Source organism: Hirundo rustica, chromosome 2 (genome assembly GCF_015227805.2).
Source record: "Hirundo rustica isolate bHirRus1 chromosome 2, bHirRus1.pri.v3, whole genome shotgun sequence".
In the NCBI taxonomy this organism is placed as follows: Eukaryota; Metazoa; Chordata; class Aves; order Passeriformes; family Hirundinidae; genus Hirundo; species Hirundo rustica.
Window position 1 is genome coordinate 42718166 of NC_053451.1, and position 23216 is coordinate 42741381.

The window sequence follows — 23216 nt, forward strand, 5'->3', positions numbered from 1 at the left end:
CCGCCGGGCCTTAAGGCCAGTTGCTACACCAAGCGTGCTCAATGTACTTTTACTGGTGTAGCTTTAAAGGAAATTGTTCTTTCTGTTACTTTCAAAGCTTTCTGCTAAAGACTTCCACGGGGAATCCATCAAGAACATCCTCCCTGCAACTTCCTTGAGTCCTTGCCAGACAATTTACAGAGCATCAGGTTCCTAGGCCTATTCCACATACAGAAAGCAGATAAATCAGTCAGCCAGAGACTTTGCGGCAAAGCTCTGCTAGAAGAGTATGTTCATCTTCTCTGATAGATCCCCTAATCAAAAACACAAGTAGTCTGAGTAGCTGGCTGTGTCTCAAGCAATGCTTTTTATTTGCAGCCAGGACTGGGAGAGAATTTGTGACTGAACTAGCAAGTTGACGAGACGATGTGTTTGGGAAACATTTTACAGCTTTTAATTCCCAACCACGTTAATGGATTAACAGACAGTTTTGCTCTGGCCAGTGAGATTGGACCCTTTCTGTACAACACAAAAGGTTCCTCTGCCCTTTTGCTCTAACCATCATACCCCAATGCCTCTCAGCCCTATCCATATTACTGAGAGTGGACACATGAAAATTTCATCCCATGTTCCTTTAAAACCTGTATGCACCAGAGGTTGTTCTAGTACCTGAACACTCAGGTGCTGCACAGAGCAGCTTAGTCATTTCCTGAAATTTGTGGTTGATTTTTCTACCATGTCCCAGAGGAAACATCATATAAAATGCTGTGGGGTACAGTTTTGCTAAGATTGTACAGAATGCCATGGCAGGGATAGTTGCTTATTTTCCTGTTTTGTTTTTAGCAAGTTATTAAAAACTACCAGGAAATCATGGTGATTTGTCCCTGATGTATGCAAATGCATGCAGTAGTCCATGTGGATTCTATCTGCCGTGATATCTAGCTCACTGAAGAAATGCTGGCTGGGGATGAAATGCCATTAAGCACATGTAACAGGTGTTTCCAAATTCACTAGCAGTCAGCTCCAATTAAATATTCATTCTCCTGACACAGAATGCTTTTCTTTCACTGCTTAACACAAAAGGTCACAACTCAATTCTGCTTGAAATCTCAGAAGCCATGAGCTTCTGAGATTAAAATCACTTTCTGCATGATTTTTCTCAGATAGCTTTACTACCTTCATAATACTTGTACCAAGCATATATTTTATTCACAAGGTTATAATAATTATATATTCTGGAAAAGAAAATGTCTCTCACCATCAGAATAAATCTTGTCTCATTGTATAATATTGGAAGGATCCAGAATGCATCTGTACTTGGTAACAGTGGAGCCTTGATTGAAATGCTGTTACAGATGCAGTTGATTTAGCTGTGAAGTGTCATTAGTCTTTGTCAAAACATATTTCACTGGCAACAAAATCATTAATTGTTTTTGCACCATAGTTACAATGTTAATCATTTAAATCTGTAATTATATGGTGTACATTAACTGGGCAAAGCAGAAATGCTGATAATTATCACGCACAGTTATTTTCATTATTTAGTTTTTGCAATGAAGAGTTTATGTAGCCTTTCCATGGCACACAATAGTCTTACAAAAATAATAATATGATCGGTCTGAGGGGGGGCTGTAGTTTCTCCAAATTTTTGGAATTTAATTATGACCTAGCTATATATTTTTCCTTTAGATGTTTGCATCAAATGGATTTATCTACATTATGAATTATCTGATACTAGATCACTATGGTAAAAAATGGGTTAAGTTCCTATTTCTCCTCTTTAACTCCTTCAAGTGCTGTTGGCAGCTAGTTCTGATGTTGTTCAAGTTCTGTATACCCTATTTGAGCATTTAAATTTGCTAAGATAAATCCTCTCCAGCATTTCACATATAATACGCAGTATTTCAAGTAGATATTTAATATCTCTTTAATTCACACTAAAACGGCAATGTCACTTTTCCCAAATCACACTGTGAAAACTAACAACTCCCAGGGATCTGTGTTTTAACCCCAGGGGAAATCTGCATACACAAAAAATACCTGTTAGTCAACACCTTTGAAGCTCAGTGACCAGGACTGTCATTTGCACAGTGTTAATGAAGATACCAATGTGTGACAAGCACAGAGAAGATTGGCAGGAAGAGATCACAGGTGCCATGAGTCTTTCACCTAATTAAAGGACTCCACATTTGGCATTCTTAAAAACTAAAATTTAGAAACACAAAACACATTGCCTCGAAAGAAGGAGACCATTCTTCTGGAGAACTACTTATGAGGGAGATAAAAAACAGAAATATGCAGAAAAGCCACTAGCTAAAACCATCTAACAGTCTTTAGACTACAGAAACTAAGTTTACTTTATAATTTTTAGGCTACTTAAAAATATATTTTAGACATGTTACCCTTCCTCATATAATAGCTGTTTTCATAAAGCATTTCTTTCAGTATGACTTAAGTAATCACAAGGGGTTAAGAAGACAATTTTTTTAAAAAAATGCCTTGTATAACAAAATATAAATTAAAAATCAGAGAATTAGGAGTGTTATCATAAAGTTTTCCTGAGACATTAGCACCACAGATAATTTCTGAAACCTTTGCAAAATTATTATTTCAGATGCATTGCTTAAAATGTAATTTCTTTGTATAAAATTTTGGTGGTTGCATTACAACTATTTCAGAATAACAGATATAATCAGATGATTAATATACAGCATTATAATACAAATGTGCATTTTTGGGCCATTGCACAGGAATGAGTCCGTTCTTTTGAATTATTTACAACTGCAAAGCTGTCAAAAAAGGTTTAATTTTTAGCTACACAATATTGGTTTGAAATTAAATCCCATAAAATGTACATGGCTCCATATGAATTAGCACATAAAATAAAAACCAAAAATTATTTTAAATGCATTTACCTGTTTCAAAGTTGTAAGAGGACAAAAAAGCTCCATTTCAGTATTTTCTTTGGCACACAAGCTATTTACATAACACTTGGATTAAACTATTTGAGCACATCCTTAGTTTTCAGCATGTTTTAAAGTCATTGAAAAAACAAAGTGTTCACAAAATACTGTAACTCTCCTGAGCCCATAACCTGTATTGAAGCCCACATTGCTCACAGAGCATGGGCTCTGCTCTGTGACTGTAGCTAGACACAGCACCATGATTATGAACAGGAGAAAGGTTTCAGCAGCTTTTGCATCTGTTCTGCACTGAGAGGTATATCCTTTGACCCAGGTCCCCATAAAATTCCCATCTGAAGTGCTGCTGTAATGACAGCTCTAGTGTAAAAGGCTAGGCAAGGAACAAACCTTAATGTAATGCAGTGTCCCTAAGTAGAAAAACGATCAATTAGCTTAGCTCCAGTATTTTATAGTGCATAAAGACATCATTGTTAGCAGCCATAATCACCTCCATCAACAACGACTCATTCAAGATCGGCATCTTCATCCAAAAACCATGTTAGAAACCCATTTATAAAGATTCCTGACACTAGTGGGAATGGATTCAGCACACGTTTTATCTTTTTATCTCATGATTTTGCACACCTATTTCCTGTATACTTGCCATTTTTGCTGTTTAAAACCTAATTCAGTCTTATTGAACTATATTTCCCTTGAGACAACTCTGTGCATTTTGGTGGAATCACAGCAACAGTTAATCACTTTTGCAGCCTCATGCCATTTGGAGCTGTCTTGAGTCTATGAACTACTTTATCTCAAAATATTATTTTGTCTTACAAAAATATGACAATTAATTAGTGTTTCTGGGATCTTAAAAAAATCTCTATATGTTCAGTGACAATAAGGTGATTCCCATTTTCCACTCTTTCTTGAATTCCTTTACTTAAATCTAAATTAATGCCTAAAATTATCTTCTTACACTGCTGCTCACCTCTATAAGATTTAAGAGTCTTCTCCTTAGTGGAAAAATAAAGTATTTGCATAATTCTGTAAAATAAAACCTGCCATGTGTATGTTTTACTGAAAGCATATTGAGTAAATGCAGAGTGTGATAGAAAGAAAGAGAAAAATGCTACAAAGAGCATTTAAGCCACAGTGACCTGATGTTAATAACATACCTTTTGAATTAGCTGCTTAACTGACTGTATAAGCACACACCAATTAATCTATACATCTATATTTCTTTTTTCTTTATAGAAAGCAGAGATTGCTGTTGCGCCTCTGACCATCACTTTGGTACGAGAAGAGGTCATTGATTTTTCTAAGCCTTTTATGAGTTTGGGGATATCCATTATGATCAAAAAGCCCCAGAAATCTAAACCGGGAGTGTTTTCCTTCTTGGACCCTTTGGCGTATGAGATCTGGATGTGCATAGTCTTTGCCTACATTGGTGTCAGTGTGGTCCTGTTCCTAGTTAGCAGGTTTAGTCCATATGAGTGGCACACAGAAGAACCAGAGGATGGGAAAGAAGGACCTAGTGACCAGCCTCCCAATGAGTTTGGCATATTCAACAGCCTCTGGTTTTCCCTGGGTGCCTTTATGCAACAAGGATGTGATATTTCCCCAAGGTTTGTGTCAAATCTTTTTACATTTACATTTTATCTTCAACACTGAAGCATAAAATCTTCCTTCGTTAATTTTCCTGGCAGTGTTTTGAAGTTCACTCTTCAGGAAGCTGCTTTTTTCTTTTCTCTTTTTTCTTTCTTAATAGCCATAATAAGAGCAACAGATAATCTGCTTTGAATTTCAGTCATTACTATTATTTTACCAATGTCAATGTGCATAAACCACAAACAGCTCTCAGAAATAGCAGGTTCACACTGGGGAAATTCCACAGGGTTGACTTCAGAAGAACTGTGTTGTTGCTAGATTAGTTCCATTGTGTTACAACCATGAAACACTCCGTTGTGCTGAATATCTGCCTTGCATCAAGGAATGCTCACTTCTGTTTCTATAGTTCTATGGTGCTGCTTCACAAATATTGCTGTCTGCGAGAAACAATATTTGACTGACTGTTTCTGAGAAGCCAGGCTGTGTTGTTCAGGTGTGCCTTACGTAGCACATGCCTCAGATCCGCTACGTGTTTGGTCCTGTTACACACGATTAGTCCTATAACACATGATTATCTAGAATGTGATTAGTCTAATACACACAGTCCTAAATTTCTCAACCTTTTAACAAGTTCTGGAATTTCAGAGGGCAGTAACTAAAACTTTTTAATTAAATATTATGACCCAATCTTTCAAACTTCAAGGTTTTAGCCATTTGCAGTGAAATTTTGAGTGTTCAGCATTGGCCTAATCCTTCTATTATTGAAGTTAGCAATAAAACTGATACTGATTAAGAGTGGATGTGCATTACTCCTCAACAACCTTCTCATCAAGTTGAAGGTATTGAAAAGGAAAATATAATTTTTTACTTAACAGAACTGTCTCTTTTATCACAAAACTCTTGCTTCTTAAAGAAGAAAAATGTGAAAGAATGTTCAATGAGTGATTGCAGCAGCTTGTGGAATTTTTGAGAAGTTTGGGTGACAGGAACATTTTAATCCTAGAGCAAACATAATCCATATGCAAAGCCTTTTGCATTTTTTTTTAAGAGGAAACTGAGAAAGCTACTGATTTTCAGCTACTGTGCTTTACTTTTGTCTTCAAAAAGAGATTACCTACCCAGTATTTTTTGATTTTTTTTTCCTATTTTTAGGCATGTCCTGAAATAATAGGAGCATTGAGATTACTGTTCAAGAGGATTTAAGCTTTTGAGTTTGTGTGATGCACATTAGTACAGTGGACTACACTGTAGACATTATGTTTCAAGCATTTATTAATATTTAAAATGCAAATGATCTTCCTCCCATTGATTGTAACTTAAAGACAAATGTTCAGCAATAATTGTGCCTTCACTCTCTCTCTCTCTCTCTCTCTCTCTCACACACACACACACACACACACACTCTTTGTGGCTCAAGAGACAGGAAAATGTGCATTATCTTATTCATGTTTAGATCCCTCTCAGGTCGCATTGTCGGAGGTGTCTGGTGGTTCTTCACGCTCATCATTATTTCATCCTACACTGCTAACCTCGCTGCTTTCTTGACTGTTGAGCGAATGGTCTCACCCATAGAGAGTGCAGAAGACCTTGCCAAACAAACCGAAATTGCTTATGGGACACTGGACTCAGGGTCAACCAAAGAGTTCTTCAGAGTAAGTTGGCATGTCCATTACGGCAGCTCTCCCTACCAACCACTCTTATAAGAGGCTTGGAAATGTGAAATAATGTGACTTTGCAATTATATGCAGTATAGTTTTGTAACTCCTGCAATACTTTAGCTACATTTTTACTCCAAGACCATTTGTTGGAGTTTTCAGTTTCTTGAATCTGTGGAAAGCTTATTGATCCTGTCAAAAAAAAAAAAGGAGATGCAAAAGAGGTGCCCTGGGGGATACTGAAGCCAGTGCTAATTAAAGCAGCATTGCAGTATTGATTCATATAGAGCTTCAGTACTGAAGTGATGCGCAGCATTGAAAGCCTATGATGGCAACATGGAGTCTTGCAGGTTTTGTTTCAGCTTATGGATTTGGCTGTGTGCATTTTGCTTTAGGGTCTTGGGCGGTGGGAAGTAAATGCATTTTTAATTTACTGACTTTCAGATGGATAATAAAGAGAAACTTTAACTCGAGGGGATGTGGTTGGAGCTTTAGGAAATAGCCTAAGTAGCTATTCATATGCTGGTGCTGTCTCTATTGATTGCTTCATTCTCATTTACTTTCCTGCATTAGTGTGGTTTGGTATGTAATCCTCATCATTTGCCAGCTGGAAAGCAGGGAGCTTGGACACCCCAAGCAGTGCATAATAAACAGTACTTCCTGTTTTATTTCATGTCTCCAGCAGATGAAAGTTAAGCTCAGCTGAACAAAGTGAGTTTAGTGTTTGAACACAGCTCTGAATAAATGCTGTGAGCCAGTAACCCTTGCTTGAAAATTACACAGCTAATTAGGTCATTATTTATCTGAAATGTGGAGATTAAGGGATTTTTTGAAGTCAAGAAGATGGACTGAAAAGTTCTTCTAATTGTCTAATTGAAAGGAGTTCTGTGTTTGGTATTTACATGCACCTTCACTATTTTCAATTTGGCAAAACTGAACTCAGTAAACCATTAAAAAAATTTCAATGCAATTTGGAAACTATAGACAATAGCCATTCAAAGACAGTGTCAAGTGAAATAACCTTTTTATTGCAACAAATATCCCCATAGAAAAGCTTGCAAATCTGTTCTATTAGCTGCAGAAAGTTGACTTATAAGATATAAATTTCACTTAATAAACTCATAGTGATTGGACCGTCACATCATGAAACTCATCAAGGAGTTCAGTTTAACCCAGTTTTCTAGATTTCTTCTGTAGACATTGGAGAAAGAAAAGCAGCCCTGTACATCCTGTGTGAGATATGTGTGTTATGATGAGATAAAGCACACATTGAAGTATTTGCCTCTTTTTTTGAACTCTAGAGGGATCCAGCTGAAATGGCTAGGGTGCTTGGTACCTCATTTTTAATGGATACTATTCACTGAATGGTTTCTAACTACACCTGTCTTACTATTTTTTTTAATGAGTATAGTCCCTCCTACCAATTATTTATATTCACCTATGTTTTGCCCACAAACACATCTTTAGTTCCTTTTTGTGGAAAGTTAGGTATTTTATTCTTGGTATTCCAGTTTCAGTCCATCATAAGCTGAGGTGGTAGGCACAATATATGGGTACAAATAGTTCTTTCTATTAGAATGAAGCCATGATGACACTTAAAAACAGGATGCTGTATTTATTATCTTGTTGTGTTTTCAAGTATCTAGTGGTTGCAAATTTGTTAGGTGATGGCATGCAAAAATTAATTCCCAAAGAAATAGTAGAGAACAAAGGACTGAAATTGTTTTCTTGAGATTTTCAAAATACTTGTACAAGCCATTGTATTGAAGTAATGAGATCAGATAGTTTGATGTAGGAACAATATTTGTCACAAAAATTTCATGGTTCTTTTAAATCATCCTGTAAACACAGAAACTTTTTCAATATTTTATGCAAGTTCTCATTTTAAAGAGAAGACACTATAATGAAGTAAAAACGCCTATGGCAATAGCCCTTCTTTTACTTCAGTCTTAAAGGGTTAAGAGATAAAAGAAGGAAAATCAATGTTGCTCTTTTTATTTTTTTCTTTTCTTTCAAAATACAGAGGGAGACATTAAAATTAACTACAAATACTAAATACTATTGCATATACAAAATTTGAAGCGTAATGAAGATTTGAACTGTGTTGATCATTTTCTTTAAAATAGTGCAGTTGAGGCCCTGCTTTCAAACGATTTCTAATCTCTGTCACAGTATAGTGATTCTTAATGTGCTACTTCTAAAAATATTTTTCACAAAACAGGGAGAAAGATAAAATTTCAGTAGACAATATTTACACAAAAGCTGTTTTCGTAATACATAAGTAAGACCTAGCCTGAAACAATGGTGCAAGAAGACTTACTTGCCAACTTTAACATTTTGTGGGTTTGGAAGCAATTCACTTTTTGGTATTGGAATCATGTGTAATTTTTCTGTCAGTGGTGATTATCTGGCTGGAGATGAGCCTTCAGGACATTTTCTCATAATTTTGTCATTTTGAGCAAAATGTCAGAAACTCTGAACACATCTTCAGCTTGTTTTATATCTGGATTGAAAGCAGAAAAGGGAAAATCATTTTAAAGCCAACATAAACAAAAAGAGGAAATTTGATTCTGTTAGCTGTTATATACTCCTATTTTCTGGTTTAGATGCAGTGAGTTATATTTTCCAGGCAGATTGCTCTAAAGGGAAAATACTTTTAGAAGTTCTACTCAAAAAAGCCCAAAATGTCAGCTTGGCTGACTGTAGGGAAAGCTGTAAAATTTCCTTATATGATAATAAAAAATATTTGTTAGTTCACTCTTCAAATTTCATTCTGAGTTGACATGTAGAAATTGAATGTAAACAAATGAAAGTTTGGGAGAAGAAAATTTTCTTAGAGAGGAGATACCTTGTTAGAGTTTCCATATTTTTTCTATTTTCATAGGCAAAGGAGGCAAGATTAAAAAAAAAAAAAAAAAAAAAAAAAAAAAAAAAAAAAAAAAAAACACGAAATTTAAATGCAACCTTTTTACCTTTTTCAATTGATTTAGGGCAGTGTTTACTGTTACAAATCAAGTTGTTTTATGTACTGCATAAAGTTTTAAATGAAAGTGATCTATTATATGGTTACTTTATAAAGATTTAAATGTAACGGATGTTAAGATGAGAGAAATGTTAGGAAGTGAAGACAGACAAAACCCACGAAAATACTCTTGAAATTATGACTGATTTATTTGATTTATTACTAGTCTCCTCCATTTTTTTCTTTCTGTAAATTTAAATTCATGAAATTACATCAGTGTAAAGCAAAAAAGAATGCATTGGTGGCTTAGTTTATGCTCTGCTCCCAGCCACTATTATGTAAATGTAAAATAGCTGTGACTACAGTGAAAAGAAAGGGTGACAAGTCAGGATGTGATTATGGACATACACAGCTGTTGTTGATTCAAATGTTATTATATTTGACAGAAAGATGAAATTATGCAAACAGACAAACTAAAAAAAGGAAAGTATAATTTATGATGTTGTGCTGTACGACATTTTTATTGAACATTTTTAGTTGAATGCCACTTATTTTCAGGGTAGACTTAGGTCTCTAACAAATTATTTTCCAAGTAATAACACAGGCATTCAGTAATTGGTAAAAAGAAGTGCTTCAGGGAAATTACTCTCATGTATAAAAAGGCTCAGTTCCAGGCTTCTTAAAGCCATTTTTAATTTATGTAATACTAAGATTATACAATTTGGTATTTGTTTAAATAATCTAAGGCCCTTTCTTTTGAGGCTTTATAATAATGAATATTTTCCTGGAGTGCTCAGCACAGTGTAGGAACAGGCTCATAGACAAAATCTTGCTTATCTACAAACTCCTCTTGACTCAAATAAAAGCTGATTTGAGCATTAGGTTAAAAAGTCATTTTTGCAGCATACATAGAGGAAGACAAGTGCCATCTGTTATTATAAAAACAGTGTGTAGTGCTCAGCTGACACATTACTGGTTTGCATGTATATATTCTTATTGCTGGAGGAAGCAAAGGAGTTGTTGAGTGAATCTAATAAGCATGGGAAACTTCTCAGCCTGACAGCATTTCCTTCCTTTCTTTTAGTGAAAATTTTTATTTGCTTTATTTTTTTTATGAAGAAGTTTTATTTTTGCTTAAGTATTTACCTGTAGTTACCCCATGCATTCCCAGACAGGAAAATTTCCATCTAATGCACTCTAAGCCATGAATTCCTGTGCATTCTTTGAGAAAGTAGATTTCTTACTCAGTTATTTGCAGGATCGGAGTCTTTAAAATAAATCAAATGATACTGCAGTACTAAAATCATACCTAATTTTTTAAGAAATATGCTTATGGCATTTTACTTCCTTTAATATTTGGTCCAGCTTACTGTTTCCATCTTTTATTGTGAACCATGTCTTCAAATATTGTATAGAATTTCTGAATATAAATCAGGTCAGTTATGGACTCTGAATTACGAAAGCAGAAATCTTACTTAAGCTATTGTGATTGTGATGGTGAAGTGGGTGTTAGAGAAATGCTTTAAGATTCAGCTGAGTATTTATGGGGAGATTATTTTACTGTTTCCCTTAAGAGTACAGGCTTATTGAGGACATCTATTTCATAAATCATTCCCTAACAGATGCCTTACCATACACTGACTGTGTAAACTTTCTCTATCTAACAGTAAATTCAGCTTTGCTGGTTTCTTTTTTGGGTGCTAGAGTGTAGCCAAACTTAAAAATAATTATCTGCTACTATAGCATTGATACATTTATTTCTCATTTCTTTTAAAATAATGGAATTCAAATAAAACCCTTCTCCAAGATTTTCCCAACCTCAAATGTCTGAAAAATTAAGCACAATTGATTTTATTTGAGCAGTGCCATTCTGAAACCTTGCAACATTCTTTTGTTCTAACTTGTTTTTGATTTTCTCCAGAGATCAAAAATAGCAGTGTATGAAAAGATGTGGACCTACATGAAATCGGCTGAGCCATCAGTGTTCACTAGGACTACTGCAGAGGGAGTAGCTCGTGTCCGCAAATCCAAGGGCAAGTTTGCCTTCCTGCTGGAGTCCACCATGAATGAATACATTGAGCAACGAAAGCCGTGTGACACCATGAAAGTGGGAGGAAATCTGGATTCGAAAGGCTATGGCGTAGCCACACCGAAGGGTTCTCCATTAAGGTGGGTGGAATAGTATAACAATATAAAATGTGTTGTTATAGTATTCCACCTTCCCTGATGTCCCTGATATAGCTCTTTTTGTTTTGTGTGTGAACATGGTATGTTATTTTTATTTTCTTCCATTTATTTTTTTTTTGATCAACAAAGGTAACCATTTCTAATTGCAATATGGATTTAGCAGCTATAGTTGGCATATGTTTCAAGGCCATATAAAAACCAAACTGGTTGAACACTAGCTACTTGAAGTCAGCCTCGATAGAATTAACGTTGGTTATTCTATTTCATCGGCTTTTTTTCATGGCATTTAACTCTTTTTAGCAGTATTATGCTTACATTATCTGCATCAGTATCTGCATCGATAATATGCCTACATTTTATGTTTTGTTTATGGATCTCAGCTACTAATTTCTGAGTAAGAAGCTGCTTGTAACATCTTTTTTCAACTGTCATCACTTGGAGGCAATTAGTCCTTCTTTAAAGTACTTTTTTATTAAAGCACCTTCTTATTTAGAAAAAAATGTTTGTGTTTCTAGCATTATGCATTTCAGTACTGCCTTCAAACTCACCAGTATTTTCTTTATCATGATATCAGATGCATTCAGTAAAATAGGAGAGTTTTTGATTCACAGGCAGAACATCACTTTCATTTCATTTAAATTGTCAGGGGACACAAGTCAATGTACCAGCTTTGTGTTAAAATTGGCGGTATTTACCATTCTGTTCCTTTAATGTTTAAGGCAAACAAAACTTGCATTTTCCAGTGTAGATTTGCCAATTTTCTTCAAAACAAAAAAGCAACTAGCAGTTGAAGGGCGTATGACCTGTGGAGTCTGACAATGATAAGGTGCACATGGGTGGGGGAAAGGGAATGCTCTGAAGAGTGCTCAGCACCCCATTTCTCACATTTTTGTTCATGATAAGGGATTAGGATGTGAAACAAAGGGGAGGAAGTAGGTGTAAGGGAAGAGTTTCAAGTCCAGATGGAGCCATATGTCTGTGGATGAAATAACTAAGGAGCTATTTGTCTACATCTGTGACTGCAGAGGAAACATCATTACCACTATGCAGATAACCAGACTCACTCATAACTCATCAGTTTGACCCACACACAATGCCACAAACATCTGTAGCTGAAACTGTATTACAGGGTGGTGAAAGGAGTACCATTAGAATCATTTCCATCCACAGCAAAAGAAGAATTGTGTGTGCAGGGGAAAATCAGGCCAGTTATTTAAGTGACTGAATATGAATTTTTGGTCCTTAATATTCAGTACCTCTCTGATTTAAAAATTGCCACCTTCACTGCTGAATAAAGTAAGAAGAGAACATTAAGAATTGAGAGAGGGAAAATGACAATAAAAATGTTAATTCTATAGAAAAACATGCCCAGAACTCATAGAGTAGCTAAAGGTAGAAGGCAGTGCTAATCAGAGAGGCTGACTTATTATCTGGAAATATTTTCAAAACACTTGGTTTTTATTTTACATTTCCAATAAATTGATATCTCCTTCTCAGTGTTTCAGACAACCTAAGAGTGGTAGGCAGCACTGCAGTTTAGTGTAGTAAGGAAATGCCCATTGCCAACAGTCATGCTTTAATGAGTCAAAGCTAGGGCATATATTTTTGGAGTACTTTGGCTGCTGTCATATACGTTCTAGCAGTGGGCTCTTCGTCTTAAGTCTGCTTTATGGTGTTCTTTAGTCCCTTTCCCTTTTTTCTGCAGAGTATTCAGTACCAACAGGAGACAGCCTGTTATAATGAGCACTGATAGTCTGTGGAAGTTGATTTGTGTCAAATTTGGGCTTATTTCAGGTTTGTTCAGTTGGCTAGACAAAAATACCTAGGAGTAATGGGGATGAGACATAAAGTGATTAGAAGTAAGAGGGCCTAGTAAGACTAATAACAGCAGAGAGGAAGAGCACAACCATGATTGTAAGGATCCAGTGTGAAATCCTGGTTCCATCCTAGCTAAAAACCAAGCTCCCAGACATTTCAGTGAGGCCATATTTTCATCTAACTGGGGGTCAGCAACTATCATTAGGGTGATGTGTTCAAAACCATGTACTTTTTCACATCCTACCTTCAAACATGTTTCAAAAAGCAGAATAGGGTAAATCCTACCGGACTTGAAAATTGGACCAAATCTTCTTTCAAGCTGTCTCGACTGGCTGTCTATGTCCATGCCTTTCCTGAGCCTGTCTTTCACATGTGCTAAGCTGCTTGTTCTCCTGCTGCACCCTATTCCCTCTCCAGCCCCAGTGACAAACCAGCAGTGCTGCGTACCTACTAAAAACATTAAGCAACACACTTAATGTTCTCGATAAAAATAAAGAACAAGCAATACCTCACATTCATACCACCTCTTTCATGTATATCTATAGAGAGTAGCACTTAGAGAAGACGAGAAAAGCTTCCTCCCTCTGTGTTTTTGAACAGAAAAGAGTCACCTGTAAATTTTAACTGCATGTTTCAGTATTTTCTGAATTTTTTAAAATTTGGAATATGCTGCTTTTGCTATTTTGACTGCATCCCACATGGCAGTGTTTCTGTCACTGATCAGATGACTTATGTAACTGCTGTCTGCACAGATAATTGCAAATATCGAACACGCAGTTTGAAATCCATGAAGGGCAGGCTAGCAAGCTCATTACATAAATTAGTCAAAAGACATAGTTTGCTATGGGAGTTGTAAATTCTGTTTTAATTAATAATCATAATTTCCTATTTGAGTTATATGTGGACCACAAATTACTTGATGCAGTTCACAAATAATTGCAAGGAGCATATAAAAGTTAAACATTCAAATGCTATCTTTGGTCTGTTCAGGACTAGGGAAAAATAACAAATTTTCAAAATGAATTATTCAAATCAAATTATTCATTAAACTGTTTGAACGCCTATTTCATTAGAAGTATTTTAGTCTTAATCCTCCTCCTACTTACAATGATATAAATGAGGAGTTTATTCCCTGAAAATATAGTAGCATCTGAATAAAATTGATGTGAGTGTATGGAGAACCAGACCATATATTTTCACACACCTAACTGACAGAAAGTGGTTTTTCCTGTAGCATAGGATTAGGGATGGTTCCCAACCATCACATCACCAGGCTCATGTTCATTACAGAGCACATGCTCATCACCTGGTTCATGCAGATTAAATCCACCTTTTAGAGAGATCCAAGGACTGGTCTCTCTGTTGCTCATGACTGTACACATGAGCAGAGTAGTGGATTTTAATTCAAAACTCTTCCTTGTTGGGTTTCATGCTACACTCCTGCAGTGTTCAACCAGTACCTATTGCCTAATTGGAAAGATTTATTCTCAGTGCTGGTGCAGTGTTACGATTAATGCATATCACTGAATGCAGGAGAATGGGAGATGCCTGATGTGTGTTTCTTTTATGCCCAATGGGCAGTTCCACACCACATATCACGTGTGTCTCCTTCCTTCCTTCCTTTTCAGTGATATTCATTTCTATTTGATGTTGTAAAAGACTGATGTGTTTGAGAAAGAATGTGGGATTGAGGGCAAAGGCTCTCATCAGAACAAAGACTGAGTTTCTCTCATGGCACTACCCAACTGTTCTTACTGTTTCTTCCTCCCACAACGGTAGGTATCTTTCCAAAGCCACTGTGCAGTACTCAGTGTGAACTAATAAGGTTTTTTCTTCAAAGGTGGTGCTTTCAAAGGTGGTTAAGAGAGTGCTGCTTGTCCGCTTAGCAAGACCTGCCTTTGTAAAAGTATTGTCATTAGCAGATGTTCTCATGGCCAGACTTCTGGTCGTTGTGGACCACCCCTGGGTCATCTGCCTTGCCACTTGCAGTAACTGTGTTTTCAGAGGGCAACGCTTGGAGATCTCGTACTACTCAAGTCCTGTGCCTTGCATGCCTCTGCTTTTCTGTTTTAGATATGTAGGCATCACAAACAAGTTTGTATAATGAAGAACATGAAAGAGTTTTCCACTCTTAGAGGTAATGAAAAAGGAGTTAAGGACAATATTTTCTCAAAGGTACACTAAAAGCTTTTTCAGCTTTTTGTACCTTGAGGCTGTTTTATGTAAAGGGGAATGACAGGTTGGGCTAAAAAATGAGGAGTTTTAACTTTTTTTCTTACTGTTTTAACTAAGAACATTTGTCCTGTCCTGTAGCCAAAAGTATGGAGCATGGATGAGTGAAACCTGCAAGGTCATAAATGTCTGGTAAGACACTTTGAGCTCAGGAAGATGAGAATAGAAGATTAGATTTAGACAAATAACAGAAAAACTTGAACTAGATGCATCAATGTGTTTTGGAGACTGGTGATATTTGTTCACCAACCTCATGAAATCCAGAGCTCTAATAAATTCCTGCTATTGGAATTACAGTTAATGTTTTTATATATATATATATATATATATATATATTAAAAAAACCCTGGGATTCTATATTCCATTATTCAAGTCTCTATTCTTTTTATGTAGTAAAGGATTAACTCAGTTTGACTTTAGGAAGAATTCTTCATGTTCTGGAGAGGAAGGCAAAAAGGTCTGCCTGCTGATATCTGCTGGTTTTTTGCAGTGTGACATCTGGTGACATGAACTGACTCTTTATCCGTTCTTTACCGTGTTTAACATAAGGTGCGCGGTGTTGAGGGTGCACCAGTGATGCTAGTGTTGCAGATGTAACTTTCCAATCATTCTAGCAACTTAGGTGAAAAGTACAACACAAGTGAAGCTAGAGATTTGAGTTTCCATTCCAAGCATGGGAGAAGCCTGCACTGCAAAGTGCTTGAGGTGCAAAAGGCATCAAAATGGTGCCCTGTCAACAGTGTATGGATTCTCCTGTTTTATGTAATATAATGTGCAATAGCTGAAAGAGATTTACTGTAGAAGTGAGAGATCTGTGGTGGAAGGAACTTTTTCTTGAAGAAAAATGAAACTGTGGGAATAAGATAGAGATCTTTTATGAAGGGAGTCTTTGTGTGCATGGGCTCTATAATCTACCATCTTGATCTCACTGACTTCACCTTCTCCTTGTTTTCCTGAGGTGAATCTCTAAAATTGCCATTCTTTCATTGTTTCGTTTCAATGTGGTACTACAGTTGGCAATATTACCTTTGCTTTTGACAGATATACCTACTGTGGTTCCTTAGAAATTCAGTGTTGGAAGAAAACTTATTTTAGTAATGCATGCTCATTCATATGAAATTTTGGCAGACCTTACATAGTATGGAATATTCACACTTTTTGGTTTTTGAGGGGGTTTTTTTGGTAAGTGATATTTCCTTTTCTTTTTCTCATTGACCTGAAAAAAACAATATGATAGTATAGTTTCTTCCAGTGGGACTATTAAACTCTTTTATCAAATGTTGTCCTCAATGTTTTTGGACACCAGAGTATAAGGAGTTTATTGTGGAAGGAACACCCAGCTCATCATTCATTGCCAAAGCTGCTTATTGTGAACTTAATATATTATTCTGATTTGTAGGTCAGTGAGCTGGTAATTCACACCAAGCTCTGCAGGAAAACCATCAGAGTCATTACTCAGCAGTCAACTGTAAGGACAGGTTAAAACATTTCTCCCCAAATGTCTTACATACTCTGGTTTCTTATGCTATAAGATTGGATTTGTGTGTACAAAAGGATAGGTATGATATTCACAGACTTCCTCTGAGGAAGAAAAGAACTAGGAAAAATGTTTGAGCTGGCCATCCAAATTTTTTACACTGTAAACATTTGTTTACTAAAGCGGACTTCTTCCACTGTTGTTTTTCAATGGTTTTATACTGCAGAAATCCATGAATCTTTAGAAAAATAGACTTTTCCCATCAGTAAAGCTTCCTTGTACAAGTTGTACTGTATCATAAAGGAAGCATTTCCTTGGACCACTCCTCAGTGTACCCTATATTGTTCAGTTTTCAAAGGTCTTTATAAATTTTTTTTTATTATTTTTTAACCAATATTGTTGATGTAACTATTATATCTTGGTGCATCTGGGCTGCATTCTTCACTCAATGGCATGTTCATATTTCTAGAAAGGTACAGAAATAGGTAATGTATGGTTGGGTCATCCTGATAACATCTGCAGCCCATGTTCTTCTGAGCAAGTCCTGGCACTTCAGAGAGAAAAATGGGTATTTCTCTTGCTGGTTAGCTGTCTTCTGGCTGGCAACGCTGGCACATAAAGGCCTCCCCAGATCATTCTGAAGACAAGCAACTGTCGCAGTGAGAAGATACGCAGAGGAAGCAGGTTTGATTTTTTTCACATTTCTCTTCTCCTGCCAGAATGTCTGGTGTTGCCCTTAATCAGTGTGTTATTCACAGAGTCATTTCAGCAAAGCACCATAGGACCTAGAAACTGATGTTATTTATATACGACGTAGAGAAGATATAGAGAGAACTGGTGAATAATTGAAGTTTGATAATTAAAATAAGTGATGTGAAAATACTGTTTGACCTCTACACTTTTGAAGCAAGGGCCACTGGAGAAAGCAAAAACCCCTGCATAATTATGGGTTGGTCTTTTGATACTTAAAGGAACAGGATTTTAGTCAGCTTACCAGGATGTTCCAAGGTCATTTCTTTCTGTGATACCAAATTATACGAAAACTAGAATGTAATCTGTAGCATTTTATACATATGTAAACATGATCCTGTTTGACTGATGGTGTAGATCATACTGTATGACTTTGAATAATATTTTTCCCTTCACTGTGGGCATAACAAGGCTTGAATTACCACCTCATTACCATTCAGTGTCAAAGCTTATAGCTGAGATATTTCTCAAGCAGGTCAGATCCTTCAGAGCTTGTTAGGTTTTCTATCAACTGAAAATAACACTTACTAGGTAAAAAGGCAGAGAATGGGCCACTGCTTAGGAAGGAATATAAAAGGCAAGGGTCAAAAGAAGACCAGTGAAGAGAACCTGACAATGAACGTTAGCAAGTTGTTCTTTCGGCTGAGCCTGGGAGGCATACTTAATTTGGGTTACCTGGATTATTTCTGTCTAAAAACAGAGTTTCTATTTGAAAAGTAAATATAAAGCCTTTGGAACAGAGATTAGAGTCCCATCTTGCTCTGCTCCCCAGTCATGCCTGCTGGATTAATTTCATAATTTTCAATCAAGATAAGGGTCTTCCCTGAGCAAAAATGGTGCAGCAAAAAAAGGGGCAAATTTGATGATGACTTATAAGATCCATTGCAAGATGTACAAGCAAATGTATTGAGGCAAAATCTTCTACTTGAAGGAGTTTTACCCATTCTTGCAATCTTTACTTAAAGCGGAAGGAAATTGTAATAATCCTGATTGAAGTAACCAAATTGCAGTGAAGAGCAGTGCTATTGAGATAATTTCTGATACTTGTGTCTATGAAAGAAAACAACTCATTAGTGTCCATGATGCTGCACTTGCTGAATTTTCTTTGACCTGGGGGGCTGGAAAAATCACTATATCTTTCAAGTACTTCAAAGAGCCATCTCTCACCTGCCTTGCCTCACAGAGCCTGTTTCTTCATTGCCACTAGCAGGATGTATTCATTCTCAGACTTCAGGGATGATTCATAATTGAACAAAGCTCTCTCTGGTTTGGAGGAGAAAGCAAAAGTCACAGAAATATGTTCTGCTGCCATTTCTGTTTTCCTACACTACAAAGGACAGTAGAAGCAACGGATGGAAGGCAAAGCTCTTCCAAGAAGCTCAGCTCCTATTTTGGTCACACTGTCAGGTTCTGGTGCCTCTCTGCTAGTGTCATCCTGCTCCTTACTCCAAGGATGGTCTTGGGATTTTAGTCAGAAAAGTTGTGAAATTAAGTGTTTCTGAGCAGGAATGAAAGAACAGAGCATGGAAACAGCAGTAAAACCATTGCATAGAAAGTGGGGTTTTGTTTTGTTTTTAATCTAAATATTTCAATGGCAATAGGTATTTTTAAATTAGCAGTATAATCAGTGTAAAAGGTGAAGATACCATTGTGTATCTTCAGCTTTAGTATTGGCTGAAAAGCACGAGTCTGCTTCTTTAAAAAAAATTACTTTTTTTACAAGCTGTTTATACAAGACATTTCTCATTCTGATATTTAGCGATTACTAAAAGTTTCTTTACTCTCCTACAGAAGCACTGGGCCAGTCTGAAGTAGTCAGCACCAGGAAAAGTTCAATAACAAGCTTGTTTTCTACAATCAGAAAGAAATCAAGGCAGCAAAAAGATCAGAGTTCTTTTCTTACTTGTCTGTTTCAGAATTGTTTGAATACAAACAGGATAGGAGTTTGAAAATAACAAATCTGTACAAATTAAATCTGTCAGACTATTGAATTCTCTGACAGGTAAAAAGTATATATTTAAGTATATATTTAAGTATAACCAATGAACTTACCTCAGAATATCAGCAAAGGCCATGTCTCAAAAATACTGATACCATTGCTGTGCACACGTCTTACTGATTTTCTGGACTTTTACAAACCTTTGATAAGCACTAATCCCCACATACAAAAGGTTATGGTTATTTCCAGTCTATAGATCCCCTGAGAAATAAACGCTGCCTCTTGGCTCTTCAGAAGTAATTTTCTCCTGCCCTTTTCCCTGCCATTTCCCCAATCCCTTGTAAAGCATCTCAGCAGAGGGCAAGATGCAGCCCTTTATATTTTAACAATGCTGCTCGTTATTATTTCTCTCTTTTCTTTTTATTACAACTCTCTGGCTGTTTAGGTGTCAAGTCCCAGGAACTGCCCTTTGAAGTAGATGGTACAGTTCCTAACAGCTAAAAGGCCTATCCCACTAAGATAATAATTGTTCAGGTAAATTGTAGGTAGACTAAAGCAAGGGAGCAGACTGCTGAAAGACATCTCAGCAGCTTGTAACAATGCCACTCTGTGGAAATGACATTTGGGGAACAAATAGCACCTGAAAAATAGTTTGGGATTAATCTGTGTGGTAGTTGCAAAACTGCCCACTTCCAATTGACAGTAACTACTAGATGGACTCCAAGAGACATAAAATGGCCATTTAGTCTTTGTGCAACCTTGATTCTTGTGAGAAATCCCCAACCAAAAGTTTGTTTTCTTTCTTTTGATTTCTTTAAACTGAGGATGGTATCTCAGACTGGCACAATGTGTGACAGAGTAGGCATTATGGACTGAACATCCCAGCATGAAAGGTGAAAAAGTGTTGACAGCACAAAACAAGATTCAGAAGTTTTAATGTATAATTTAAGCTACTGTGTGTCTTGACACAACAGCTCTAAGATGCAGCTCTTTTCCATCATCAGAATGTTCCCAAGGAGGTCAGGTTCCAAATAAAAATGGCCATACATGTATCTCACTGAACAGTACAAGTTTAAAATACTGTTTGATAAAATGGCGACTTTGTGGTTGATCAATGATTTTTCCTCTTAACTGGTCTGCTTTGTGTCTGGTAGGAGGTAGAATGAAAAGTAGTGCTCTTCTCAACTATCTCTAGCTATGCTAGAGATAGTCTCTGTACTTTTATAACTCAATGCCTTACTCCTGTTTTCTGCTTTCCTTCCTCTGCTTCCTATTCTAACCAAGTCACTGAGTGAGAGCTTAAATCAAGCCTGAAAAAAGATTTATCTACTATTTGACTATATCTTTTAGCAAATCACATTATGCTATACAATGCTGTGTGTTCTTTTGTTGCAATACTCTTAATTTTTGGCAGGAATGGTAGTTTTCTGTAGTCAAAGTTTGAAAAAAAATTTCCCTGCAGTTTTTTAAAGCCAAAAGTCAACTGAATAAAAATGATCCAAGCCTGACCTGATACAGAGACCTATTTTATTGTTACACTTCAGGTACTTCTTTCTACTCTAAAAGAACACATGAAAATAATCTGCCTCCAGCCCACAAAGGAAATAGAGCTTTTTTAGTATTTTTTCCTTCCCTCTTGGTCAGGAATAGCATCTCTGAGCAGGAAGATCTAGATCCCTTGCTAGCTTCCAAATCTTCCATTACTAGCAGCAGGGATGAATGAGGCCTGCAGGTGAGAGCAGCCCCAACATCTGGCAGCCCATCTGTTACCTCCAGAATATGTGCAGCTTTCTCTGAACGTAATTACACATCAGGCTCTTTCCCATCTGTTGCTGATATGGTTCCATTTAGTGCAGCCCAGATTTGCAACTATGTCTTTAAGAGGCTTCTATATGTAGAATTAGATCTTTGGATTCTTTGGTATGAATGCAGACACCTGATTTCACACATTTTTTGCTTTGTCATTTGTGTGATTTAGGTCTATTTTGGATCTTAAAACTATTAAGCCTGCAGAAAAATTCATGGGATCTAGTTATTTCCTATAGAAAATTTCAGCTTTTTCTAGAAAACCCAAATTGTCTATATTTCATGTGCCTAAATTATTAGACAGTTCTTCACATTTTTAGGTTTTCAACCAAAACCTTGAATTTTAAGGTCTCCACAAAAGCCTTTTACTGCTTGCAACACAAAACATTAGGAGACAGGTTTTAGGAGGATGCTCCTTTCTTTATTGGTTTTAAATAAAAAGAAAATGTCCTCTGTCCAAAGCTAGGGGACCAACCCATATTCAGATGCTCTGCATTTACTAAGATCCAGCTCCTCAGGTTTTAATCAGTATATGATACTATTTTGATTATATTCTATAGCCGCTGATATTATTTTTGGGTTTGAAACCACATGAACACCTGACAATTAGTTCAGACTTCTCAGTTTAATGCAAACTCGGTCGATGAAAGTGTAGTTGAAAGTGAACAGAAAGTCATCACAGTTTCTTGAGGATTTAGGATTTTTTTTCTTGTCACAGTTAAATAAGCAGGCTGCTATTTTTGGCATCTCTTTTAGATAGTGGGCAATTATCCAAAGCAGTTTCCAATTAGAGTGCTTTTAGTTCATCCAATTTGTAGGCCACAAGAGGAGATATCGTTGCATCAGATAAAATAATTGCAAACATTCAGACTGCATCTAGAACATGACATCAGTTTTTTGGCCTCCTCATTTAGGAAAACATCAATAAATTGAACCTATTTCATGGAAGATGATCAATATGGAACTGGATATGGACTTCGTCTGGTGAGGAGAGTCTGGGAGAGCTGGACTTGTTCAGCTTGGAGCAGAGATGGTTTGGGGGCATCCTTAAAGCATCCCAGAGTGCCCAAGGGAGGGTCTTCAAGGAGATGGAGCCAGACTCTTCCCAGCAGTGTAGGGCAGGAAGGTCAGTGACAATGAACATAAAATGAAATGGGAGCAGTTCAGACTGGATGTAGGGAGGAACTGTTTCCCCTGACTGCCTGAGGGCAGTCTGACTGTGACGCTCTGCTCAGAGAGGCTGTGCAGGCTTCATCCTTGGAAGTTTACAAAACATGACTGGTTGAAGCCCTGAACAGCTTGGTCTGACCTCAGGACTGACCCTTGTATGAGCAGGAGCTTGGACCAGACAACTCCTTAGGTGCTTTCCAGACTGCACAGTGCTATGATCCTTTTTTTGAAAATCACGACTATGATAAGGATATCTTCAGCCATCATATTGAATCTCCTGGAGCTACAGGAGTATTTGGAAAGTTGTAGTAGTTTATGGAAGGTGATATATATGTTTCCTGCATGGTAGAAGGTATTCTCCTGACCACTAGGCTTCAGTTACCATTTCTGTGAATTATATGTCAAGATGATGATTCTCACCTGAATAAAATTTACTTGCTGGAAAAGCAAAATAGAGTGAGAGAATCTGAAGCCAGTGAAGTAAGTGGTACTGCGTCACACCTCTTCTTTGCCAGGGAAAAAAGAGCAGTTAACTTCCTAAGCAGTTTTATATACCTGCTGAGTGATTGACAGCATGGACTGTTTTGGAACCCATGAGTGGGTCAAAATGTGGAAGAGTTTGTTTGTTATGAGAGTCAGGCCACTCAGGCTGGCTGTCTCCCACTTTTGGCAGGAAAAATTAGGAGTATGTTGTGGTTAAAGACTGAATTGAGGAAATACACACAGC

General features: G+C 36.8%; 1 protein-coding gene across 7 annotated transcripts in view; it reads left to right on the forward strand.

Moving 5' to 3' along the window:
• GRIA4 (glutamate ionotropic receptor AMPA type subunit 4) overlaps nt 1-23216 on the forward strand; it is a 221320-nt gene that overhangs the window by 166499 nt on the left and 31605 nt on the right. For all 7 annotated transcript variants that reach the window (XM_040090112.1, XM_040090095.2, XM_040090153.2 and 4 more), the window contains 3 exons: nt 4140-4510; nt 5947-6145; nt 11032-11279. In XM_040090112.1, the coding sequence (XP_039946046.1) occupies nt 4140-4510; nt 5947-6145; nt 11032-11279 (818 nt within the window). The remainder of the gene's footprint in view (nt 1-4139; nt 4511-5946; nt 6146-11031; nt 11280-23216) is intronic.